Below are 26267 nucleotides of genomic sequence, written 5' to 3'. Positions count from 1 at the left end.
TCTTACTTAAAGGGCTCCATTCATGAGTGTGCTTTCCTTTTACAAACAAATACTTTTTGTCACTTAAAATTATATTTTAAAAATAGCACCTAAATTACTGGTGAGTCAAGGTTTATGAACCAGAGGGTCTTGCATTCTAAAGAATGATGAGTTGGAATTTGCAGTCCAGATTCAGACAAAGCTCCCATTATTGTCAATGGTACTGTTGCCCAAATCAGGATTGTAGGATTGGGCCTTATGTGTATATTCTGGTTTGTTTGCTGTCAGACCCATAGTATTTGGGTATCTGATTTTTAATATCTGTATGTTCTGAATAGATGTAAGTACCTCAGACCCTTATGGCCAGTCCTGCCCCAGATTTTCTGTCAGCTCTTGCTGCTTTCTTGCCTTGTACCCGTATGGATAGGAGGTTGTTTGCTGTTCTCCATGTCTGGAGGATGCCATTAGGGGCCCTGTAGGCCAATCTCTATCATCAGTGGTACTCTCTACCTTCACGGAAGGGATAGGATTATAAGCAAGTTTCTTTAAATTAGCTCTTCTTTCCTGTCTGCTACTCGGTGGATGCAAGGTGTTTCATTAACCATGTGCAAATTTCTTGCAGAGTGATTTAACCCAACTGGGCATGACAAGTTATAGCATGTCATCCAAGAAATTTAAAAAACGTGTTCCTGAAAACATGAGTATGAGAAATAGCAGATAGCACAAATAAAACCTCCTTTATATAAGATTTCATTATGAAAATAGGCTGAGTTCTATATGCCACAGAAACACAAACAATCCATTTGGATGTTTGGCTCTGCAGTTTTGCTCATATTTGATAGCAGAATTGTCTGCAAAGGATATTTTCCCACCTTGCCATGAGAAGAGCTAGGAAGTCAGTATTTAGGATCTAAGTCCAAAATCTTCAAATGTTTGTATCTAAAGGTAGAAACCTAAATCTATATTTAGGCACCTCAATCCTCATTAGGTGCTTGAATACACACTTAGTTGACTAACCTCACAAACCCACATTTGAACATTTTAGCCCATTTTGATTAGTTAGTTTATGGTAGCACTCATGATGTGCTGGGCACTTTTCCAGGCATTCAAGAATGGAAAGTTCTTGCCCAAGCAGCTCATAGTCTCAGAACAGATAGATAGGCAGACAGAGGTTAGGGGAAGAAGAACAAAGAGGGAGATATATTATGGCCAGTCCTATCTGTCTATCTGTCCTGAGACTGTGAGCTGCTTGGACAAGAACTTTCCATTCTTGAATGCCTGGAAAAATAAATACAGGGAGTATATTATATATAATATACCTGTATTTACTTGTATTTATATATGCAAGAGGGATATCTATATCTATATATAGATATAGATAGATATAGATATATATAGATATACAGATATATATAGTCAAATAAGAATTGCAGTCAACTAAGAATTGTAGACAGGATAGTAGATGTAGGTCTTCAAGAGAGATTTAAATGTGGACAGAGTAGTGGTCTTTCAGATGAGTTCAAGGAGATCATGGGAGGGGGGCATAGAAGAAGGCAGAGGCATTTGTGCAAGAAGCTGACAAAGGTGTGGTCAAGATTTGAAGGGAGTAGTGATGTGATCAAATCAAATTGCAAGCAAGACCACTGGTACCTGCAGAATATGAGGGCCTGAATGAAAAATTTGGTTTGTGAGCACTGAAAGAGTATGTAAAATAAATGAGTTTCCTGTCCCAAACTCTTGAACCTTTCTGCGATTTTGGTGGGTGACTCCCAGGTAGATTTGCACTGAGAGGACCATGCTAGAGAGAAAGGGCTGCATACTCATTACCCTCTTCTGCTCATTTCCTTCTCTGCTCCTATGCACCCCACAGAGCCATGGCTCCCACATTCCACTAAGAGGCCTCCCTTAAAGCAGAAGGAAAACACAGCAAATCCTATCTAGGGTGACCAGACGTCTCGATAAAATCAGGACTGTCCCGATATTTAGGCGTTTGTCCCACGTCCTGACCGATGTTTGGTCGGGACGCAATTTGGCCCGATATTTCGCACTCCGTTTTTTGTTTTGTTTTTTCTCCGTCGGCAGCCCCCCCCCAAATGTGTCCTGATATTTTCTTCCTCTCATCTGGTTACCCTAATCCTATCAGAGGTTTGGAAACTCTTCAAGCAGATTTTGCTCCATGTAACAGAGAGTAACAGCTAGTCCTCAAAGTATTTATTTGCTACTTATGGTTATCACCACTTTTATTCATGGTCTGTGTTCCTCACAATAGATGTTCTCCACTTTCATTGTGCCACCTCATAGCTCCTTGTTAATTTATCCTCTGTTTATCATTCTTCAGCTGCTGTCATAGGGATCTCTAAAGGTGCTTGTTAAGAGAAAGCATTTTAACAGATGTCCTTGCACATTGGGATGAATGTATTATGGATACAGAATTGTCTTCACACTTCTTACAATCACCTTTTTCACCTGCTCATGCAGTGAACACCTCTGGCTTGTTGTCAGTGCACTTGATTGCAGCGTGGGAGGCATACAGGGTCAAAGCAAGCCTTGTATCTTATGTTCTGTCATGCAAGTGTTGTGAGCTTTATTCCCATACTCCCAATATTGATATGGCTTCTTTGTGATTTTAGAATTACAGTATAGTAATAGCATAATTAAATATTTTTCATACATTTGTAGGATGACAGTTTTGTCCCCATAATATATATCCCTAATATCCTTGTGAGTTTATCATATACATATGTGAAGCTGATCTCAATATGATAAATTGCAGAGATGTGATAAATTGACTTTTTCTTTTACTTTTGCCTGCCTGACCTGCCCCCTGCAACTAGTCCCTTTCCCAAGGACTTATTCTAACTGTCCAGCCCTGCAAGCCTTTCTAACAGCCATCATTATTTTAAGTCAACCCGTCAAACAGAAATTTCCTCCTTCCCAAAACTCACCTTTGCCCAAACTGTGATAGGTAAGATTCAGCTCTGCACCAGTACAGCTTTTCTGTATGTAAAATGTCACTATTATAGGCCCCAATTCAGCAAGGTACATAAGCACATGCCTACTTTTAAGCATATAAGTATTCTCAATGAAGTCAAGATAGAAATTTGCTTCCCTTTTTAAGACAGTAAATGAGGAAAGACAAAAGTAAGCTTCATGTGTAGCTGTACAACAAAGTCGAAGGGACTTGCTCAGAGAGCTCCCAGCATGGCTGGTGAGCACTGAAAGAATAACAATAAACGGCTAAAGATGTTTATTGTCTTTCTTTGCTCTGTCCCAAACACTTAATCCTTTCTGTGATTTTGATGGATGGGCCTAGGTATTGGGCTGGCCAAAAAAATTCTAAATCCTAGGTTGGCAAATCAGGCATTTCAGCTCCTAGTCCATTACTGTGTTTGAAGATCTTCATGCGGCATTTGAGAAGGATTTTAACTCTATGTATAAATCTATCCTCAAAGACCTCGGGTTCCCCACTGTGGCCTTTCATGATTCAGTTTGTCTCTCAAAAATTGTCACTTAATAGTTTTTTTATTTTTTTTTATTTTAATTTTTGGGTGTTTTGGAGAGAGGGACAGAGAAAGTGAATAAGTTCACTTTAATGTTTTGATTTACGTAACCCAGAAAGTTACTTTTCATATGATAATTTTTTAGGTAGTGTAGCTCTACAGGTGATATCTACCAAATGGAACTTTTTACAAGGCATATCTGGGACTAGAAATCTGATTAAAAGAACCATCTTTGCTCAAATAGCTTTCCACCCTTAAAAGAACACTTCTTTAGATCCTGACAGTGATCTCCTTCACTTGGATTCCTATCCATCTAGCTTAATTTAACTTAACTGGCAACCTTAGCTCCCTCCATGGAATTGGTTCCATGAATATGATGAATAGTCTCAAGAGCAGAGAATGTCATTAAGCAAGCTGAATTTAACCCTTTCCTTTTAAAACAGTCTTTTGGGACTCCCAAATCCTACTGGCAGGCACTGATTGCTGAATAATAAGCAGTAGGGGATTAGCTGCATCTGCATTGACTGTGTCTTTGGAGAATGCTACCAATAACACCAATTCTGTTTGTTACCACTAGGAAATGAACAAAGGAAAAGTGTTAGAAGCAAAATATGAACAACAGGATTTAGCATGGTAAACAGGTGCATATCCCTGTAGAAATCAGATAGCAAAGCAGAGAGAGAAATCCTAATAGGAAAATGTTGCTTACAGCTTATAACTGGTTGGATTTAATAGGCGTATTTTCCTTGACCTTCTGTACAGGATTACAGCTTTGCTAGAAGGAAGACTTGAATTTTAGATGTGTTCATCCATGTCATCAAAGATGCATGTTATCATCAGAGCTAGAGTTTGCTAGCAGTGACACTGAAAGCATTTAGAAAACTCTGTGCTTTCCCCTTCAAAATCAGAAAATACAAAGCAACAGAAATACACATACTGTAGTTAATAATCCTCTGTGTCTGAAATACTTTATTCTCCGCTTTTGTCCTCATTAGATTTGTAGATTGGGATTGAAGAGGCCACTATACTCACAGACAACATTTGCTGATTGTTTTATAAAAGATATGCTACCAATAAGAAAAATAAAATAAAACATGATTTTGTATAACTTTCACTTATTAAATGCTACAGCTCAGATTTTCTTGGAAAAAGAGACTGAATATGAACAGTCTATACGAAATGAGTTTTGATTGCCTATTTCTATTAAATATTAGAGAAGACATTTTATATTTCATATATAATTTCCTCTCCCCCCTCTGTTTTCCACTTTGAAGTTCAGAATACCTAAAGTCACCTTTTCTTACTGGAGAACAGTTAATTGGTTAAAGAGTTACCTTTTCTTTATTCTTGTCTACTGGCCATTTTCATATTTCTTTTCTTATGTCCTTTTACTTCAGTGCTTAGCTTTTTTAAATTTTCCTTCCGATTTCTCATTCTACAGGCTGCCAATACATAGCCCCGAAGATACTGTAGATGTTAGTCTCAGTACTCTGTCCAGAGGGTCAGTAAGCCTCTGAAACATTCCCTGAAGGTGTGCAGGTGCATTGAACTGTGGCTGCAAATGTTGGAGGCAGATCGGCGCATCCAGCTGCCACTGAATTCACTTGAACATGATGTAAACCAGTAGGTTCTAGTGTATGAAAGTATCCGTAGTAATATATCATAGGAGCATTTTGTAATGCAGGTGCACTCTACAGGATTGCTGTCACTGTTTTCCACTTGATTGTGTTTTAAGAAATTAGCTGCTAAATATGTGATGTCAATTTGTCAGAAGGGCAGACATTATATATTACAATGAGGTTTATTGACAATATGGAAACCTTTGTTTGTCACCCCACTCTGGCTCCCTAAGAAGTACTCTTATTGAATCAAATAGTTAAACTGCTAATTTATTTACACAAATGATATTTGAGTTAGTGTTCAGAAGCCACAGACCTAATGGAAAGAAAGAGGTCAGGCCTCTTGAGGCTTTGAAATAGGAATTTCTGGCTCAGAGTGCATTTCTAGCAATACCAAGAGGGGAACAGTGATATATCACAATGAATATTACAGGTACATTGTTCTAGTCAAGTAAACTTTCTTCTGTATTTTTCTGTTAGAAAAGAGAAAAGCTGCTTATAACAGATCTCCCTCCTGCCCAGCTATTACTTACTGGTGGTGAGCCTGGCTTACTTAAAGTCCAAAATCCAAAGCCAGTGGTTACACAATACCAGGACAGGCAGACAGTCATGGAAAAACTTGTAAATAAACATGGGTTAAGACTTACTCTATAGAAAACAAAAGTTAAATTGTATACTTCTGATAGTGTCTACCACAGTTCTGTAGGTAGATAGACAAGGAGGAGGAATGCACCTTTATTTTTGTATGGAAATAACTATGTGGAAGAATAGGTGAAATCTTGTTTTGACTAGTATGCTGCGTAAATATGACATAGAAGTCATATTGTGAATATGTATATGTACCACCAAGGTGTCATTTTACAAAGTGACTTTTTTTTCCACCAGAAGGAACACTTGAGCCTATAAACTTGTGGAGGAAAATGGATAATCATAAGCATTACAAAAATAAAGACCTTGAGCAGTTATAGTGTTTGTTGTTATAATTCATGAGGGATGTCAGATTTCTAGCATGTTACAGACTGTTGTGCTCCTTCGCAAGAAGAATTCATTTTTATTAAAGTTATACACAAATTTTTCATCTGGAATTAAGATAATTGCTAATGTCACCATTTCCTCTGATGCAAACATTAGCACGGAGATTCAGATAATTTCAGATTAGGCATTCCTCTTGTTTGTGCCTTTGCTTTAGTTTTCTGCAATTGCATCGGTATTTTAATGGACCACTATTCTGCATGAACTGCCAGACCAGAGGCCATAGGCTTGGAATTTTTCAAAATGTTGAAAAATGTGAGATCAGGTGCTTTGCCTAGGTATTGCACTCTTTTGCCATTAGTGAGCTGAAAATTACACTAAGCTGTACAGTACCCCTGCAGCTCACCCCAAAACATTAATGGGCATAGCTTCAAAAATGACTGCTCACCTGCCTTGCCAGTCAATTAGGTTCTAGGAAGGCTAATATGGATGAAGAAGGGAGGAATGGCAATCGAAAAAGAAAAATGAGAACAAATGGGAAATGAAGTTCCAGTTCAAGCATTTCCTAATGGAAACAGCTCTGAATTTGATTAAGCAGCTGTGAGAAGTACCAAATGTCATACTACAAAAAGACCACTGTTTCTATTTAGAGATATTTAGAAGTCAGAAATAAACTATTTTGTTGATAGCCATGATGCAGTGCACATTCTGTCTGGAAACCTTGCCAGTAATGTAACAGTAATTCTCCAACATCACATTTGTCCTTTTACTTATTTGTTTTGTATTAAATATCCAGAAACAGAGATTTTCACATAATCATTCTAGGGACAATTAAGTCTATTTTTACATAGAGATGGATGCCAGGTGTATATGTGTAGCAGATACACTGGAAGCATATGCATGATACCAGCTTTACAAATACTTGGGCTCCCTAGACACTAGATAATTTTGAGCTAAGGGAGGGAACGTTTTTTATGTTATAACATTTTTTCCTTGGTGGTAGCAAATTAACTGCTTTGTATGCATCTTCAGCTGGAACTACACAGAGTCACTTGAGAACTTGACAAATAAGTGTAAAGCTCTGCTATTGTATCATTTTAGCTAAATTACATGCCTGAAACCTACAAAGCATGGTGTATGATGTACCTGTACAGTAGCAGGTAGCACGAAGAAAAAAAAATTGAGTTCTCTTTCTCCTAAGAACAGTTTTTTACCTCCTTAACTCCTTATGCAGTTTTTCCTAATGAACGACAAACAGTACAGTTACATGTGGTGCTACTTATACATTTTGGCCCCTTAATGGTCAAAGCAACATTTTTCTTTACAAGAAAAATAAAGCAAATCAATATCTTATTCAGAAGTCCATTGGTCACTTTTAGAACCATCAGACAACCTTTGGGGATCATTTGTTTCAGATCCCTGTTATTTTTTATTCTAAGAGCCAAACGATTCAGACAGCCAAGCCAAAAAACCCCACAGAAGTCCCTCACCTTTTCTTTCCATGCACACAAAAAGACTAAGAGCAGAGGTTTAATATAAAACAAAAGCAAATCAAGGTTTAGTAGGAAGCATATATGAAGTTCTGTATTAATTATATCAGAGTGAAATGCTTCAGGAAACCAAAATGTCTCTGAATAGCCCAAGATAGTTCATAATGTTTACATGTCGACAACAAGATTGGTCATCTTTCTAAATGTCTGCACCCATGTCTGCCTTAATGAAAGGCTCTATCATTTACAGAATGGAGATTTTCTCCCAAGGAATCCATGGACAGACATATTGTATGATTTATCTTCAAGAGAAATTATGAGGCTTCCTCAGTAGTCTTAAGGGCAGCAGTAGCATCTATCTGTTTTGCCTGAGCTTTTTTTTAGACTGTGGAATGTCTTACTGTAGCTCCTCCTTAATAAAGCATGAGGATAAAGTAATAGAGGACATCTCTCAGAAAGATTGCACTAACAGCATCTTCCGTTTTGGTTGTGCCTGTGGATGCCCTTTGGCTTCTTGTCCAGTTCTGTAGTATGTAATGCAGTTTCTCAAAGGAATATGATTCAGATTGTGAGAAGCTAATGGCCAGGCAAAGTAGATTCTAACTATATCCAGGGAGGTTATTTAGGAAACCTGTGGACAAGTAATGGCAAAATCTTTGGGGAAAAAACCCAAAGAGACTACAGGTCTTGCTATAAAACAGACAGCCATTTTTTTATGGCATAGTACTCAAACAGATCTCTGTAACAGATGAAGATGCAACAAGTTCAAAGGTGATGGATACCAAAGTGACTCAGCTGCTTATTTCAACACATGCAAATCAGAGGAACAGAGAAAGTTCCTCCAACAGAGAATTGTTAATGTCTATATTCTATTCTAATTATGATCCTCAAAGTATTAAAAAACAACAGCACAATCTGGAACTTGGAACTCTTGATCAGGCATCTGGAGAAATTAAAGTTCAGCATGAAGACTCTAAAAGTCATCTTCAAACAGAATATTTTAGAGATTTTTTAAAATTATTATTGACTGTGAACCTGAAAAAAATCTAACTGTATCTCTCTGTGTTCCCAATAGTCTATGCCAAAGTTCTCGTAGTTAGAAAGGCAGCTTTCAGACAAAGGGGCATCTTTATTTATTCTCTCTTGAATTATCTTGTAATGGAGCATCACCCAGGCAGAAAGCCAAGGATGATATTCTTGTGACACTCAAAATCATAGAAGAATGTGGATTCCTCATAAATTGGGATAAGTGAAAACTCCATCCAGGAAATCTCTGACTTGAAGGCACTAATAATACAATAAAACATAAAGTCAGCAATTGGCAAAATTATAGTCCATGGTGCCATTTAGTCAAACTGGTTATCCTGACCTAGGGCAAATCTCACATGAGGCATTTCCTTTTTTCCCCACCTTCCTACAAAAACATCTCTAAACCCATATACAAAGTTAGGTTTCCTCAGAGATCTCCAGCCTACTATGTGGCAAGGGAGAGGTTTGTGGTGATCTGATAGCTGAATCTTGGCAAGCGGAAGTAGCAATGATGGCCTTCAGAAGGAGGAATGGGAAAACATTCTGCTTCCCACAAGGATTAAGGGGATGAGGGGCCCGGGTCCCAGCCCAGGGCCCTAACAGTGGTGAAATGGTCCACCACTAGGTCAGTGAGTCTCTTCCTGCAACACGCTGACCTAGTATCAGGCCAAAGCCCAACCAGACTGCCATCTAGTTCTCATGGGCTACTTCCTACTTTCCTCTTGATTATACCTCCTTTCTATGGGTGTCCTCCATCTCCCTGCAGTAGGTGGACAGCAGCATCCCCAGCAGCTCCTCTTCGTCTTGGTCGACTGGCAGCTCTGTCTCCCTCAGTGGCTCCAGCCCAACTGAGCTGCGGGACCTGCTTTTTATACTTCCGCTTCTTGTCCCACCCCTCAGCTTCCGGCAGGGCAGGCGTGACCTTCCTAGCTCTACAACCCAAGGGGCGGGTTGTGGTCTCTCCTTGTCAATCTCTGAGGGAGGCCACGCCTCCTTGTCATAGTCTACCATGTATAAAGGATTGAGTATCTATTGACAAACTTTAATGCATTGATCCTGCAATAGGCAAACCCATTCTCCCTCACAGAACCCTACTGACTGCAGTCTATCACAATCGAAGAGAAGTGATGACATACTCTGAATGACAGCAGGGATGTTGAAACAGGTATATAAATGAGAGAGAATCCTTCAGAAAGCCACCATGTCACCAATGCCACATAGCAGTCAGACATGTCCTTTAAAAATATCTGCCATCCCCAAACTTTTAAGATGGTGTATCTCAGCTTAAAAAGCAAAAGGCTTCTCTTCTGGCTATAGATGTAAAGACTATGTTAAGCTAATTGATAGTTTATGAAAAATAGTTAATGTGGTAATATAAAGCTAACCACTGGTGCTCGGTTGTGTCATAGAATCATAGAATATCAGGGTTGGAAGGGACCTCAGTAGGTCATCTAGTCCAACCCCCTGCTCAAAGCAGGACCAATTCCCAACTAAATCATCCCAGCCAGGGATAGCAATTAGCTTAACATAGTCTTTACATCTATAGCCAGAAGAGAAGCCTTTTGCTTTTTAAGCTGAGATACACCATCTTAAAAGTTTGGGGATGGCAGATATTTTTAAAGGACATGTCTGACTGCTATGTGGCATTGGTGACATGGTGGCTTTCAGGGATAGCAATGTTTCAGTCAGGGATAGCACTGTTTATTTATTTAAAAAAAATATTTGGTACATTCAGGAAGGATCAAGAGTGTGATCATGTTTTCATTACCTTTGTCTGTCCTCCCTCATTCTTTGCTTTTATTTCTCATAGTCACTTGTTGCCTCTTCTCTCTAACTAAATTGTAAATTCTTTGGAGCAGGGACTGGCTTTTACTATTTGTTTGTATGGTGTCCAGCACAATGGGGCCTTGATCTTGACTGGGCTCCTAGACTATCACAATAGATATGAACACAACATAAAAGATAATTTGAATTTTATGAATTATTGGTAAATAATTATACAAATTCAATTTAATTTCTGAACTAGAGGAATCCCATCTCATTGGAATAATGTTGATAAAATCCCATTGTATGATCTACAGACCTGCCTTTGACAAAGAATAGGAAAATGTGTTAGTCTGAAAATGTCCTTTCTAACAGATCCACAGATCTGTCCTATTAATTACTGCAGTCATATTTCTCTTCTTTTCCAGGAAACAGCTCTTGGGCTCTACAACAAGGAGTCACTATATTCACAGTTTAAATGCTAATAGTTTATCAGTTTAGGCCAACTGTTTAGGCAATGCAAACCACCAGCAAGTCTCCTGCTGGGGATTTCCTTAGGGTGGGGAATTCCTCAGCAAGCATAGAGCTGGCATAGCTGGTTCTTATGTCTTCCTCCCTGCAGCCCTGGCTCAGGGAGTATTTTGGTGGTGGGATCGGGGAGAGCCAGAGTGTGCTGTACTCTGTCTATCTGCAGCTGCCATTTGGTCCATTAGTGAGCAAATTAAAGCAGATTCCAGCCCCTCTCAGGGTTGGTACAGGGTCAGAGAACTAGGAAGCCAAAATTGGTTGCTGGTTTTCTACTTCTTTTTTTCTCTTTCTTGAGCTGTCCTGTGTGAAAGAGGGGATATATCCTTTTCTAAACACTTCTCTAGGCTCAGACAGAACCACTTGACCTCCTATCCTGCTCACTTGGGGCTCCCAAACCCTGGTAGGGAAGCAGGTACCATGGAGCATCCAGAAAGACTCTCTCTTCCCTTCCCTCTGATGCAGCAGGTGGCCAGCTATCAGAGCTGTTCCTGGGGCTACATGAGAAACTGATCCCCTTGCCCCCACTGCAGAGTGGGAGGGCTGATTTAAGCTCTTCAACTGACAAATTACAGGATGTGTCCCAGGGAACACATTATCAATTCTTATTAACGCCATCACCCTCAAGCACAGTTTAGAGTCTCAAGGGCCACAAGTGGTGCCAGGACCACGTTTTACCCCCCTCTGGTTTAGATAGTATTTTTCTACTGAGGAAGTGTTCACATTGGTGGGCTTTGGGGAAGTGGAGCCTATCTCTGTCTGTGACTCACAGATCTGGTTTGCCTCCAGAACAGCAAGGCAGAGGCCAAAGACCCATTGTTGGGATCTGTGGACCAGCCCGCTGTGAGGAAGGAAAATTTTCAGGTAACAAGTACATTTTCTTATTTTTGCACTGCCTCTAAAAATATGTAAGACTGACACTAACTCTTTCATAGATTTCAAAGCATATTTTAATGTACTGTATGTAATAATCCTCTCAGCCCTGCAATATTTTTGAAATGTTTATGGACTAACACAGCAGTGATGAACTAGGACTAAATCTACTGGCCCACCACCTTTTAATTGCCTTTCTAATATTTTATGCCATATCAATGTTAGAAATATCCTCCCCTTACCCTGTTTCCTGGAAAACTAGAGGGAAACTGTTTATAAGGGTAATAATCCTCAGGTGTTGATAGTTGTAATATCAGAAGAAAAGCCCACAAGAGTTAAGAGGTTAAAAAAAACGGGAATCCATTTTGGTTCTACTGTCAATCATCATTCTAATCTAAGCTTTGCCTAACTGAAAGAAGCCTTTAAACAGACAAGCCAATATAAATATGCAGATTGCAAACAGCTCGGTTTAATAAATGCAAGCATGTGTGGAGAACTATTTGTTTACCTCTGCTTATTTATGTCAAAAGCAATTGTAATTAAACAGGAATCCAACCTCAGAAGTAGTACTTTAGTTGATTGTTCTCATCAGAAGTGTCATATAACCCTAGTGTTTAGGGCATGTCAGAGAAGCCATTATTTTTTGTCTCTAATAGATGCCTACTGATAAATAGTTCTTTCAGGTTACAACATTTTTGAATAAAGGTAATTGTCTCCCTCAAATTAAAAGTGAGACACAATTTCATATTAATTCTAGAAGGTTTTCTGATCAGATTACAGGAATTACTAGCTGTCGTTCTTAAGAGAGAGTTACTGATATCTCTTTTTGGAAAATATATACAGTTAAGTATACAGCCATTTATACATATGTGTACATAAATATAGGCATTCAATGTTTAATATTTATGTCAAAATATTAAAATAGTATATAAAATTTAGTGCGTTCTATTGGTCTAAAGTAAATGCTGATTTTTCACTTTGCATAATTTTGTATGCAACTAGACTGAAAATATGTGTGATTTCAAGAGCCCTGTAGTTATTTCATTTTTGAGTTCCATATATAACCATTTTCAGTAATGAATACACAAAACCAAGGGTCAAATGAGTTCAGCTTCCAGGAAAGTCAATGTGAACTTTGTGCATGCACCCAAAGGCAAATCTTTCCCCCCCCCCCCCCAATATGTAATAAAGCTCAGAAAACACATTCTTATTGGTCACTATGTAATGCAGTAGAAAAGAGAACATTTCATGAGCAAGAGGTGGACTGTAATAGCATTATCATGCTTTAAGAACAGGTAGATATAAACTTTTGGGCCCAGTCCTGTAAACCCTTTCTCATTTGAATAGCCCTGCTCACAAGAGCAGTATCATTGACTTCAGCTGGACTGCATACTACTAAGGATTTGTAGGATTGGATCTTTTTTTTACCTTTAGCATTTATAAAGGTGAACAAGGTAAAACAGGTAGATAAGAGTGTGGCAATATCCAGAGAGGATAGGAAACAGGGGTGAAATCTTGGCTCTGTGAAAGTCAATGGCAAAACTTTCATTGATTTTGGTGGTGCCAGGTTTTCCCTCCAGCTGTCCAGGAGATCAGCTGTTATTTGAAAGAAGAGGAAAAAGAATAAAGCATATTAATATGTAAGACTGATGAGCATATGCTAGTATCCACCAAGACTGTAACAATATATATATAACAAAATTATTGACATCTTAATTCACTGCCCATAAATGGTAGAAAAGTAAGTGTTCTTCCTTTACCCTTTCCAATATGTAAATGTAATATGTAGTTTTACAAAATCTATTTATCTACCTTATAGCCCTGTTACATGCCTATATGGTGATGCATAGCTACACATGCTAAATGCCACGAGAATGAAATTTTAGGCAAAGAATGCACGTGAGCTATCATTTAGCAAGTCAGCCAATATAAGGCATAATGGGCCAAATCCTGTTTGCCTCACTCAAGTGTGGTTTTGGGTATTGTGGTTTTGTTTTGTTTGATTTTATATAATTTCTTATATGTAAGTGAAGTCAGCATACACACATAAACACACAAACATGAGCATACACTATTACATTATGTACGGTAATTTGACACAAACTGTAGTGACCTGGAGATTATAAACATATCATATAAGATGTTTCTTGGCAGTTGTTTTTTTATGTTTGGTCTTTTATTTTTAAAGTAATTTAAAATAGACATCTAAGAGCCAATTAAAGTGAAATAGTATTTGTGAAGTTAGGTTAGCTATACTGAATCATTGTTAGAAGCAAAAAACTTTAATTATATTAAATTCACCTTGCGATAATAAAGAAGACACTTAAGAATTAATGAGTCAAATTATAATTTCCCATTTTTTAGCCATATGAAAGAAGTCAGCAATATGAACCCACTAATTAGTTATCATTGTAGTGCAGTGTATTTGTGATGTAAAGAGAACTATGGAACCATTTTTATTTTATTCTCTTTTATGAGGACTGTGAGGAAAGAGTAAGGAATAAGAGAAAGAACCACAGAAGTTCATCTTTCATTTTAAGGTTAGCTCAAATGACCATTTTTTGCATTGACTTTTGTTGTAGCTTAAAACAGTATATCAGATGTAGCATATTTTTGCTCAAATATATATCTTGTATTGTACAGTCTACATTTTGCCAGCATGACTTCATCCTGGGCTATCTTAGCTCTCTTTCTGCTACAGATTTCCAATCTAGGTGACTATCATTTGCCAGGTAGCTTGTTTCCTTTTCTTTCTATGGTTGATAATTTAGCAGGTTATTTTAGGATTTGTTCTCCCTAAAGTGCATACAGCACTTGGCTGATTGTTTACCCTTAAAGCTCCAGAGATTGAGGAAAGTCTCCAGGCTGCTGCTGTTTATTGTACACACTTGGACTGTTAAGGGTTTATTTTCAACAGGAGGTAGACGAGTAGAGTTAAAGACCAACGGTGCATATCACCCTTCCAGTGCATCTTGCTGTACAATGCTGCATATGACCTATTTTATATATTTATTTTTACCTTTAAATTGATTCTGTTTTCTCATAAATACTAATTTGGCCCTCGGTGGTGATAGTTCACTTTGTGTTTATAGTTTCTGCTGCTAGTACAAAAGTGGCTGTTCGATTTTCTTCACTGTCTGCTAGCAGCAGCAGTCAAAATTACAGGCTAATGGTGAGGTGAGCAGCTTATAATGTATGATAATCAATAGTCCAAATCTGCTTCCTATGATGCGACATAAAAGAGTGAAGTAAAAAGCTACAGATTTTCAGCAATGTAATGCAAAAGCTCATGCACTGCTGGTGGTTTTCCCTTCAAGGTCAACTTGTATTTTTTTCCTCACAAAACTGTTCTCTCCTTTTTTTGCTTCATATTTAATTCAGTCAGTGCTAGGATGTCCAGGGAACAGAAATGGAAGGTTAGTCAATACTGCAAATATGAATGCAAGTATAAAAACAGCTTTAGCCAATTCAGGAAACTAGAGGGAAAAGATAAATATGATATATAAAGATAAGTATTCATTTTATTTAAAGGGATCACCAAGTCTAATGCATCATAGATTTTTCTTTGTGTACTTTATTGATGAGGGACTGGTTACTCTGCGCTGGTTAGGCCTCAACTGGAGTATTGTGTCCAGTTCTGGGCACTGCATTTCAAGAAAGATGTGGAGAAATTGGAGAGGGTCCAGAGAAGAGTAACAAGAATGATTAAAGGTCTTGAGAACATGACCTATGAAGAAAGGCTGAAAGAATTGGGTTTGTTTAGTTTGGAAAAGAGAAGACTGAGAGGGGACATGATAGCAGTTTTCAGGTATCTAAAAGGGTGTCATACGGAGGAGGGAGAAAACTTGTTCATCTTAGCCTCTAAGGATAGACCAAGAAGCAATGGGCTTAAACTGCAGCAAGGGAGGTCTAGGTTGGACATTAGGAAAAAGTTCCTAACTGTCATGGTGGTTAAACACTGGAATAAATTGCCTAGGGAGGTTGTGGAATCTCCATCTCTGGAGATATTTAAGAGTAGGTTAGATAAATGTCTATCAGGGATGGTCTAGACAGTATTTGGTCCTGCCATGAGGGCAGGGGACTGGACTTGATGACCTCTCGAGGTCCCTTTCAGTCGTAGAATCTATGAATCTATAAATAGTGTGTAATAGTTACACATATATGTATGTAAACACTTATATGTATGCACACACATATATTCATAAATGTTGACAATTTCAAAGCTGACTAGGGAACTTAGCCACATAACTCATATTGAAGTTTACATAACTCCCGTTAAGTCCACTAGTCGGCTTTGAAAATCTCAACCATAGGGGTTTTTTTTCTATACATGACAGATACAGCCCTCTATGGATACAAAATTTGTAGGGCTTTAGATATAAAATTTGGATCCGCATCCATCCCCAATCAGCAAAAATGATTCGCATCTGCGGATGCGAATATCTGCAGATACAAAGTGGATATCCGCGAATTTGCAGGGCTCTAGTTACAGACAGAGTGTACAGTGATACCTATAGTTAACGTTTCATAAGTGTTCCATTTTATTTTCAGTCTCATTATATATTTGGTCTTTTATCTTTGAATGGTTTGTTCTCAGTCCAAGGACTACTGTTTTTAAAAAAATAAGTAAAACTGGTTCATTTTTGAGAATGGGAGGCAATGAAAAAAAATACAACTTCCATATATGAAAATTCTCAATTCCCATTCTCAAAAATGGCTGAAACATTATTACTTTTTTAAAAAAGTAATCCTTAGACAGAAAAAAACAGCCAGATTTCAACCCAAGAGTTAAAAGACCAAAAAAATTATAAGACTGAAAATATTGTTTAGATTGGAACATTTATGGAATGTTAACTATAGGTAAGGCTGTGAGGTTGTCATGGAGATCACGGAAGTCATGGATTCCGTGACTTTCCGTGACCTCCATGACTTCTCCAGCAGCTGGTGCGGCTGACCCCAGGGCTGCCCAAGCAGCTGGGACTGCCCCAGGGCCAGCCTCAGCAACTGCTGCTGGGGAAATCTAGGGCCCCCATGCCTCCCAGCAGCAGCAGGAGTTTGAGTGTGGGAAGGTGCTCAGGGCTGGAATTTGGGGTGCGGTATGGGGTGAGGGCTCTGGGCAGCACTTACCTGGGGGGGGCTCCCCGAAAGTGGCGACATCCCCCTGTCTTGGCTCCTAAGTGGAGGCTTGGCCAAGGGACTCTGCGCACTACCTCCGCCTGCAGGTATTGCCCCCGCAGCTCGCATTGGCCGCTGTTCCAGCCAATGGGAGATGTGGAGCTGGCGCTCTGGGCGGAGGCAGCGCATAGAACTGCCTGTCCACGCCTCCACTTAGGAGCTGAGGGAGGGGGATGTTGCCGCTTCCAGGGAGGCGTGGAGCCAGGTAGAGAGCCTGCCAGCCCTGCCAACTGTCCCTTCCAACTGTGCCCCCCAGCACCAGTGGGGGTCCCAGGCTGCATGCCGTCGTCCCCCCCACCACCCCCTAAGATTTAGTAAGAGGTATATAGTACAAGTCGTGGACAGGTCACAGGCTATGAATTTTTGTTTACTGCCCATGACCTGTCCATGACTTTTACTAAAAATATCTGTGACTAAAACGTAGCCTTAACTTTAGGTCTTGCTGTGAGCATTTTAGTTTTAAAAACTTGAAATTTAGCAGGAATATAATTTCTTCTTTGTAGATGTGCATTTTAGTGGTTTCACAAAAGTTGGCTGTGATATGTTAAAGTTATAAGTGTCTTAAAATAGTTGGCAAATATGCACTGATTTTTTAAAATATGACCTACTATCAGTGTCTGCCAGTCTTCTATCGTCTCTGTGCACATGTTCATATGTTAAGAAAGTTCAGAGGGAGAGCTGCCTTTTTCCATATGAGTGAAAGTGTGTAAGAAGGGACATAGGACCTACCTGCTTTGATAGAATGATTGAAGGTACATAGGAAAGTGTAGAGAACTCCTGCATCTTTGATTGTGTGGTAGAGAGTGTTCTGCCCTAGCTGCCTAGCAAATATTGTATAGGATGGCAATTTTTTGTATGGAATTGGCCAGGCTTTTTTAAGATGAGAAACTACATTAAAAGAATATTAAGGTTGCAATGTGAAACACTGAGAAGTCAGGAAATGAATGACTTGTGCAGGAAATCCCTTAAGATGGCCATAAAAACCTTTGTACCACACTGTCATGCATCTGTGTATTCCACATATTTAACAAGAAAAGTTTAGAAATGTTTTAGATAGATTTTAAAAAGAGAGCTATTCTACTTTTCATAATGCTCTGCCTATAAAGCCAGAAAGAGAGTTAGAATGACTCTAGCCTTGTGGTTAGGGAATTTAGCTGTGATGGGGGGATTGGATACTTGGGTTTCACTCCCTCTTCTAATGAATATTTATTTTTTATACAAAATAAAACAGTGTTAATAGAAGATAATAAGAGAGCCCAACTCTAGAATATCCTATAGCCTGGTGATTGGAGCACTCACCTGTAGTTGGGGAAGGGAGTCTAACAAGTTCAAATCCCTACCAGATGGGACAGAGTAAGGACTTGAAGAAAGGTATCCCACAGCCCAGATTTTTCTTTGACTTTGAAGAAAACATTTAATTCAACCCAAAATGATTTTTTATTTTGTTTTCAGTTTTTTGTTTCACCTAGAAAACCAAAAAGCTTTTATTTCGACTTGAAACATTTTTTTTTTCAGTTTGGCCAGCAAACCAAAAAAATTGGTTATTCACACATGTCATTCTATCTGTTACTGGTCTAAGATGCAAAATTGTTTGTCCTAACCCTGACTGGCATCATTTTGAGAGACATATGCCATTGTTTGGGATGAAAAATAAAAGAATATTCTCTAGCACAGTGGTTCTCAGACTTTAGCAACCCAAGACCCCCATTTTGATTTAATTTTTTTTGCAGATCCCATGACTCCTGCTCATCCTCAGGCCCAGCCCCCCATTCCACCCCTTCTCACAAGGCCTCACCCCTGCTCCACCTCTTCCCGCCGCCCTTTTCTTCCCCACCCCCGAGCGCGCCCCGTCCCTGCTTCTCTCCCTCCTTCCCAGCGCCTCCTGCACGTCACTGAACAGCTGTTCCCCGGCATGCAGGAGGCACTGGGAGGGTGAGGGAGGAGTTGATCAGCAGGGGCAGTGGACCCGGACATGATTCCGCCTCCTCCCCCGAGCACACCCCGTCCCCGCTCCTCCCCCTCCTTCCCAGTGCCTCCTGCGCGCCGCTGAACAGCTGTTCCCAGGCGTACAGGAGGCACTGGGAGGGAGGAGACGAATTGAGAGAGGGAGGAGGAGGAGCTGATCAGTGAGGCTGGCGGCCCCAGACATAATTCCGCCCCCTCCCCCAGCGTGCCCCGTGTCTGCTCCTTCCCAGCACCTCCTGCATGCTGTTGAACAGCTGGGAGGGGGAAGAATTGAGGGAGGGAGGGGGAGGAGTTGATCAGTGGGACTGGCAGACCCTCTGGAGGACCCTCGCTGTTTGAGAAATGATGCTCTAGCAGGTTGATGGAAGTTTTATTTTGTTTGGTTTGTTTTGGGATTTTTTCTCTTTTTTTGGTCAGCCATTTATTTTTCATTTGGTTCTTTTGAAGCTGCTCAGGGGGTTGCAGTTCTGATAGAGATAGACTAATTGGTGAAATGCAGGTGTAAGAGAAATGTAATTTATTTGTGTGGCTCTGCATTTTTATCACCAAGCAATTATCACCACGTATTTTATATATATATATATATATATATATATATATATATATATATATATATATATATATATATATATATATATATGGGCACTAGTGTCATCTCATTAATACAGGGTGAAAACAGGCATCACAAACTTCAACCCCAGTCTTTAAGCTCTTCCCAGCCCTCTCTTGGTATGCTCTCTTCATTTTCTTCTTAAACTCCCTGCTTTTCACCATCTTTACTTTACGCCATTCCCCATACACTAAGAAGAGTGTCCAACTTCTTGTTCTCCAGAGATCCTCTACTAATTTCTTCCATAAATCCTTCCTGCTATGTTCTGTTCCTCAAGAATTTCTCCACACTCTCTTCCCCCTATAGCAGTTTACTCTGTCTCATATTTGTTTCTTTTGTCAGTCTTAGATTTTAAGCTCTTTGGGGTCAGGAACATGTGTAGAGCACTGCATGAATTTGCAGTACTCTGTAAATGATTATTAATAATATATCTAGGTTAACTCGCTCACCATGAATTAAATTACTTCACTATAAAGTGATGTAGCACAGCATTAATTAAACTTAGCTCAAGCTTCAGTCATATGTCTGATTTTTTTGAAGTGTAAATGATTAATGCTGTTTTATAATATTTGATTCTGCTAGATGCCTCTCTGTGTTTTTATGTGTGTGTGGATTTGTGTAGTTTGTGTGTATATATTTAATACATAGAGATGTGTGTTCTAAGATTATTAAATAGTTATTGTCTGATCCTGATAGGTGCAGTTCACCTCCAGTACACTTTGACATTAAGTCAGTAAGAGTTACAGGTGCTCAGCATTTTTCAGGATCAAGACCTTCTGTGTGTGTGTGTGCGCACATACATATATCAGGATCTCAATCTTTTTAGTTCAACTGGAATTCCAAATCTAAACATTTTTATGGCTACCAAATTCTTAAAAAAACCATAATGATTTGGAGGCCTGTCTGCTACTTTAGTGGGTGGAAATTCTTAGCAGCTGAGGAACAGTGTACAGAAAACCCAGGACTCAAGACATCTGAGATTTTGTTATACCAATAGAATAAAAACCAGCAGGATCTTATTAAGAGGGATAAGGCAAAGATGCCACATTTATTGTAAATATAATGGTAAAGCAAAAGATAAAAGTAAACAACGTTGTTTTGACTACTTATTCCTATCACTACTTATTCCTTATACACACACATATATATATAGAGAGAGAGAGAGATTCATTCACACAATCATTCATTTAAGTTCTGTATAGGTGTTATAGTTACCAGCCTAGAAGTTGCTCATGCCAAGTTACTGGCCAGGTATCTTGGTCATGAGGATGGAGCCGAGTCTGTGTCAGGTGCACCTGATGCTCCTGGAGGTTGGCAGCAGAACCAGAGACTCAAAATCCTCAGTCTTGAGAGTCCATTCTTATAGGAATTAATTCCTATGTTGGTCTATGGGAGCTGTTTCATCCTGCTGTTGCTGACTCAATCAGTGGATGGCACATTCCTGGGCACGTTCCTGGTGGCTCCACACTGTCCAAAGTTTGTGTTTCTCATCCTTCCAGGTGATGGGGTGGATCCCAGTTTACCCTCCAGGGGTTTTGGTGGTCCACTTTACGCATTCTTCGGCCGATGGATACTCCCTTTCTAGGCTGGCACCTCCCTAACCATTCATGTATATCAGGCATTCATCAGTATACATTCCATAGCTTAACCATATTTTAATTTACTGTCTCCACCACTTTCGGGGTGTGTGCTAATTCATTTGAGACTCCCGGCCCTTTAATCACAGAGGGTGGGGGTCTGTCCTAGGAGCCGTTGAATGAAGTGAAAGTCACTTAACGGCTTATAGTGTTTGTTTAGATTGTATTAATTACTTCAAGAACAAAGTCAATTAACTTGTTTGTAAGTTTTACATAGTAACAAAGTATCTTTCACAGGATAGATATAATCAATGGTTTCTACAGACAGTAGCTTACAAGTTTTAACAGATGACCCAAGAGATTTTTGTACTTGGTGAAACTGTTGGATTTTAAAGTGTGGGGGACAAATTATGAGGGGGTCACTGTCACTTGGGGGAATCACTGTTAGTACCTTCTTTAATATCCCTACAATTTACTCTCAGTATTGGCTGGAGAGTACTGAGAATACGGGCAGTAGTTCCCCTTACAATCAAGAATCCCTTAATAAGGGATTCAAAGGGTATTTCTGAAATTTTCTAGCCTCCTGACATAGAGCTGGAGTCATTCACACAGTGGAGTTCGGGGGTGAAGAATGAAAGTCCAGAAATAATTGGTTTGGCTCAAAATGACCAGCCAAAATACATTTTTAAGCAGAAAGGGATAGGTTCTCCAGAGGATTTAGGGCAGTGGTTTTCAACCTATTTTTCATGCTACCCACAATGTGTTACCTGGGCCGCAGGTTGAGAACCACAGCGCTCTCCCTCCCCTCAACCCCCCACTACAAACCCCTATGCCCAGCGCCTCCCACCTAGAGACCTCTCCACAGAGTGGGGCCAGGAGCGGAGCCCTGGGTGGGGTACTGGGCAGCAGGGACCCCGGATCTCGCCGCGCGGGTTCGGCAGTGTTTAGCACACAGCTGGGCCGTAGCTGTGTGCCAATTGGACCGCATGCGGGCCGCAGCTTGGGGACCTGATTTAGGGCCTAAGTCTGACATTTAGTCACCATTGAGATACTCAAAACCACCGCTCACCTGCCGCCCACCTCTGTAGGTGCCTGAATTTCCATCATTACAGTCCCCTAGGGCACCTACATTTCTGCCAGGGAGCATGCACACAGCTGTCCCATTCTAGGCACCTATTTCATGTTGAAGCCCCAGCAGGATGCTCAAACTAGGTGTTCCCCTGCTGTGGAATCCAATCCAGTAGGCATTCTCAGCGAACACCTGAATCCACACAAAACAGCTGCTGGTGGTGCCCTTTAGCTTTTAGCCCACTGGTTAGAACACTCAGCTGGGATGTGGTAGATCGAATTCAATTCTTCATTCTGCCTTATATGGAGACGGGATCTCAACGTAGTTCTTCCCTCTCCCAATAGAGTGCCCTAACCACTGTGCTAGGGTGTAGTCTGAGGTAGGTTTCTCTCAGTCTGTCCTGTTGGAGCTGTGCTGCTTTGTATAATTAACTATAGAGTCATTCTCTCTCTCTCTCACTGTCTCTCCCAATGTATATTTAAGTAATTATACACAGCTCAACAGGAGAGACTGAAAGAAACCTGTCCCAGAATACGTCATAGCCCAATAGTTAAGGTAATCTCCTGAGACAGGGAAGACCCAAGTTCCTTATTTGCATCAGGCAGTGGGGAAAATTGAATGTGGGTCACTCACATCCTGGTTAAGTGCTCTAACCAGTGGGCTGAAAGATATAAGGGGACCACAACCAGCACCTATTTCTCTTTTACCTATGCACTGTACAGGGAGCCTAGATGCCTAACTTGGGGCTGTGGATTCCTCTGAGCAGTAAGGTGCCTAAAAGTTAGGTGTGGTACCATGTTAGTCCCTCCATTAATCTAGCTCAAAGTTCTTATGTATGCCTTTGAACTGAATTGTAGGACCAGAAATTTCCACATTTAGTCTTTAAAAATGCAGTGAACAAAAATGCTTTATTTAGCTATGTTCCATTATCTCTTTGATAAAATAGAAATATAAAAATCCTCACTGAAAGCATTATCAGTTCAAATAGTGTGTCAAGGCTTATCATTCTTCCAAATTGTATGTATTGAGCAAATCCATTTTCACATACTTTCACCAAAACAAAAAAGGAAGAAACTGATTACATGATCCAGTCTCATGTCTAATAAAATAGCAGTATGCATTTTTGACAAGCTTATACTGAACCATACAGATGGAAAATTCCAGTTCTCTATTCTCAGCAGGAAAAGCTGGCTTTTTAAGAAAATCTTTTTATTTCATGACTGTCACCAAGCATAGCAATTACAAACAAAATGGAGGTGACAAAAATGAAAACTCAGCTAGCTGATTTCTATGAAGTGTTTGTATTTCCAGAGAGCTAGTCATTGCTCAGTTATTTGATTTGAAAAATTAATCCTGATAATGCCTTTTGAGTTTCTTAAGTACTGTTCACTATTTTTCTAGGATGAGTTCTACAGAACAAAGACTAAAAGATTTCTACAGCAGATTAGTTTGCAGATGAAGCTCAGTTCTACTGAGAATGATTCTCTAATGACCCCTTTTTATTTCCTTTGGGCTATGTGAATGCTTTAATAGAGAATAGAGTTAAGTAAATATATTGTCTCAACCAGTTAGTTTATGCAGTCCTCCTGAAATGTTTTAATTATTCCTTTTTTCCATAATTAAGAAATCAGAGGTCAGGCAAGCCAAACTGAGAGCTGATCATAGCCTCTGTATTAGTTTAAAGGAACCCCTAATAACATGAGTTGTTGTTTTTCTCATTTGCTTTACAGAACAAGAAGAGTGTGTTAATTGCACAGATGAATGCAGAGTGCTCGGTCATTCTGACAGGTGTTGGATGCCACAGTTCCCTACAACCAATCAGGCTGAAAATGCAGATTATCGCACAAATCTCTTTGTACCCACAGTTGAAGCTAACGTTGAGACTGAGACTTATGAAACTGTGAATCCCACCGGGAAAAAGACTTTTTGTACATTTGGGAAAGACAAGCGAGAGCACACTATTCTCATTGCCAATGTTAAACCTTATTTAAAAGCCAAACGTGCCCTGAGTCCTCTTCTTCAGGAGGTTCCCTCAGCATCGAGCAGCCCAACCAAGACATGCATTGAGCCTTGCACCTCAACAAAAGGACCACTGGATGGTTGTGAAGTGAAATCAGGAGCCTTGGCTGAACCAAGCAGCCAGTACTTGTCAACTGACAGTCAGTATCTATCACCTAGTAAACAGTCAAGAGACGCTCCATTCATTGCATCAGATCAGATGGCTAGGGTCTTTGCAGATGTACATTCCCGAGTGAGCCGAGACTCAAGTGAGATGGACTCTGTTCTGGAGCAGTTAGACCGTTCAAATCGGGATCTAGGGAGAGAGTCAGTGGACGCAGAGGAAGTTGTGAGAGAAATTGACAAGCTTTTACAGGACTGTCGTGGAAGTGACCCTGTAGCTGTGAGGAAGTGAAAAAAAAGTGTAGGCTGGCACTTACTTGCCTCTTCTGCTTATTTGGAAAAAAATAAAAGATCGCCCCTGGTTATAACAGTTTTACAGGGATGAAGGAAGACCAATGCTGCTTTAAGGCTTTTAGTGAACGTCTGAAGTGCCCACAAGTATGTTCTTTTCACTGCTCTTTCTTTTTCACATAAATTACTGGTTTCATTTTGACCAAACTTTCATTAGGACAGTGTGAAGTACATTAAGAACCAAGAGAAAGAAGGAAAGACGGTGCCATTTTGACAATCTGATAGGAAGGTATGAGAAATGAGGAATAGAACTACGTCTGATATTTTAAGACTGTCCTCAATAGTTGATGCTGACTTTACTGTTTACCTATAAACCCCATGAAAAGCAGGGTTGAATCATTCTGATCTGTGGTGGATTTCCAGCAGTCACCACAGGCTTCTACTGAAAGTCCTAACAAAGATTTTGTAGTAGTCCAAGCTACACCAAACATTAACATTCATTTGTGGTAAACATTTCTGTATAAAGTTATCTGACACAAAAAATGAAACAAAAACACAAACAAACAAAAATCATTCCAGATCATTATTCAACAAAACATATTCTGGTCATTAGTAACACAACTCATATCATATTAAAGTTAAATGTAAAATGATATAGTCCATTTTGTCCTGCACACACATAAGCTAATTCACTTGATTAAAAAAAAAAAAAAAGGTTTTAATGCCTATTTAGCATTTTAGTGTCCGACAAAAATATAAATAGTTAGCACTAAGTTAGAAACAAACCTGAGGTATAATACAAATTCGCAAAAATAGTTACCTTTGAAGGGTAATACATGAAACAAAATAACATTATTAACACTTTTTTATTAATTTGTGGACACTAAAATAGCTCAGGAAAGTGAAAATGTCTTAGACATCTACACAAATTACATGACCATTTAAATGTGCAAATGTAAGAAGATTCAATGTGTTTACATCAAATGACATATTTTTATTGATTTATTGCAGATTCAGTGCATATGAGCCAAATTGTTGAGTGTATAAGAGCTATATTGTGTATTTTATTAAATTAATATATAGTTGTGTTGCAAAAATATTTGGGCTTATATTGTAAATGGCAAGTGTTGCCTCAGTAGCTGTCGAACTCTATGAGTTTTGTTTTCTCCTGCTTCCTTTTCCCCATGGAGTGTGGGAAGCACTGCCTCAGAGCAAAGTCTCTTGTTTAATGTATGGTCTACAAAGTACTTCAGTACATAATCTGTTCAGAATGTGTTTGAGTGAGCTGATGGAGCTAACTGAATGGCCTACAAATACAACTATCAGTCATGGTTGTGTGCAAGTCCTTCTATTGCAAACCCATGTTTAATAACAAAAATTACACTTGAACCAACACCTGAAACCTCCTTGTTTTTTTCAAAGCACATATGCAAACAGTCTGTTTAGGTAACACATTCTTGGTTGAAATCACAACTGATCCTAATATTTAATGTTTTATGCTACTGTTAAGTTCATAGAATATAAAAATGTGTCAGAGCCTATGTGGTACAAGCGCTGTTTTTTCTGGTTTCTTGGAAAGTGCTATGGTTTACCAAGGTTCTGGGTGCGGGCTGCTTATTTTTTATTTGTTTTTTTTAACTATTATTTTAAGTTGCGTTGTTATCGTCTTGTTGGAATAATTTGCAAGAGAATATCTCTCTCTCTTTCT

General features: G+C 39.4%; 1 protein-coding gene across 1 annotated transcript in view; it reads left to right on the top strand.

Moving 5' to 3' along the window:
- Positions 1 to 24560, top strand: part of PCDH17 (protocadherin 17) — a 95601-nt gene extending 71041 nt beyond the window's left edge. The window contains exon 4 of the mRNA XM_065419007.1: positions 23878 to 24560. Within this exon, the coding sequence (XP_065275079.1) occupies positions 23878 to 24560 (683 nt within the window). The remainder of the gene's footprint in view (positions 1 to 23877) is intronic.
- Positions 24561 to 26267: the final 1707 nt, after the last annotated feature.

Source organism: Emys orbicularis, chromosome 1, assembly GCF_028017835.1.
Source record: "Emys orbicularis isolate rEmyOrb1 chromosome 1, rEmyOrb1.hap1, whole genome shotgun sequence".
NCBI classification, from domain to species: domain Eukaryota; kingdom Metazoa; phylum Chordata; order Testudines; family Emydidae; genus Emys; species Emys orbicularis.
This window is presented reverse-complemented; position numbering and strand designations above follow the sequence as displayed.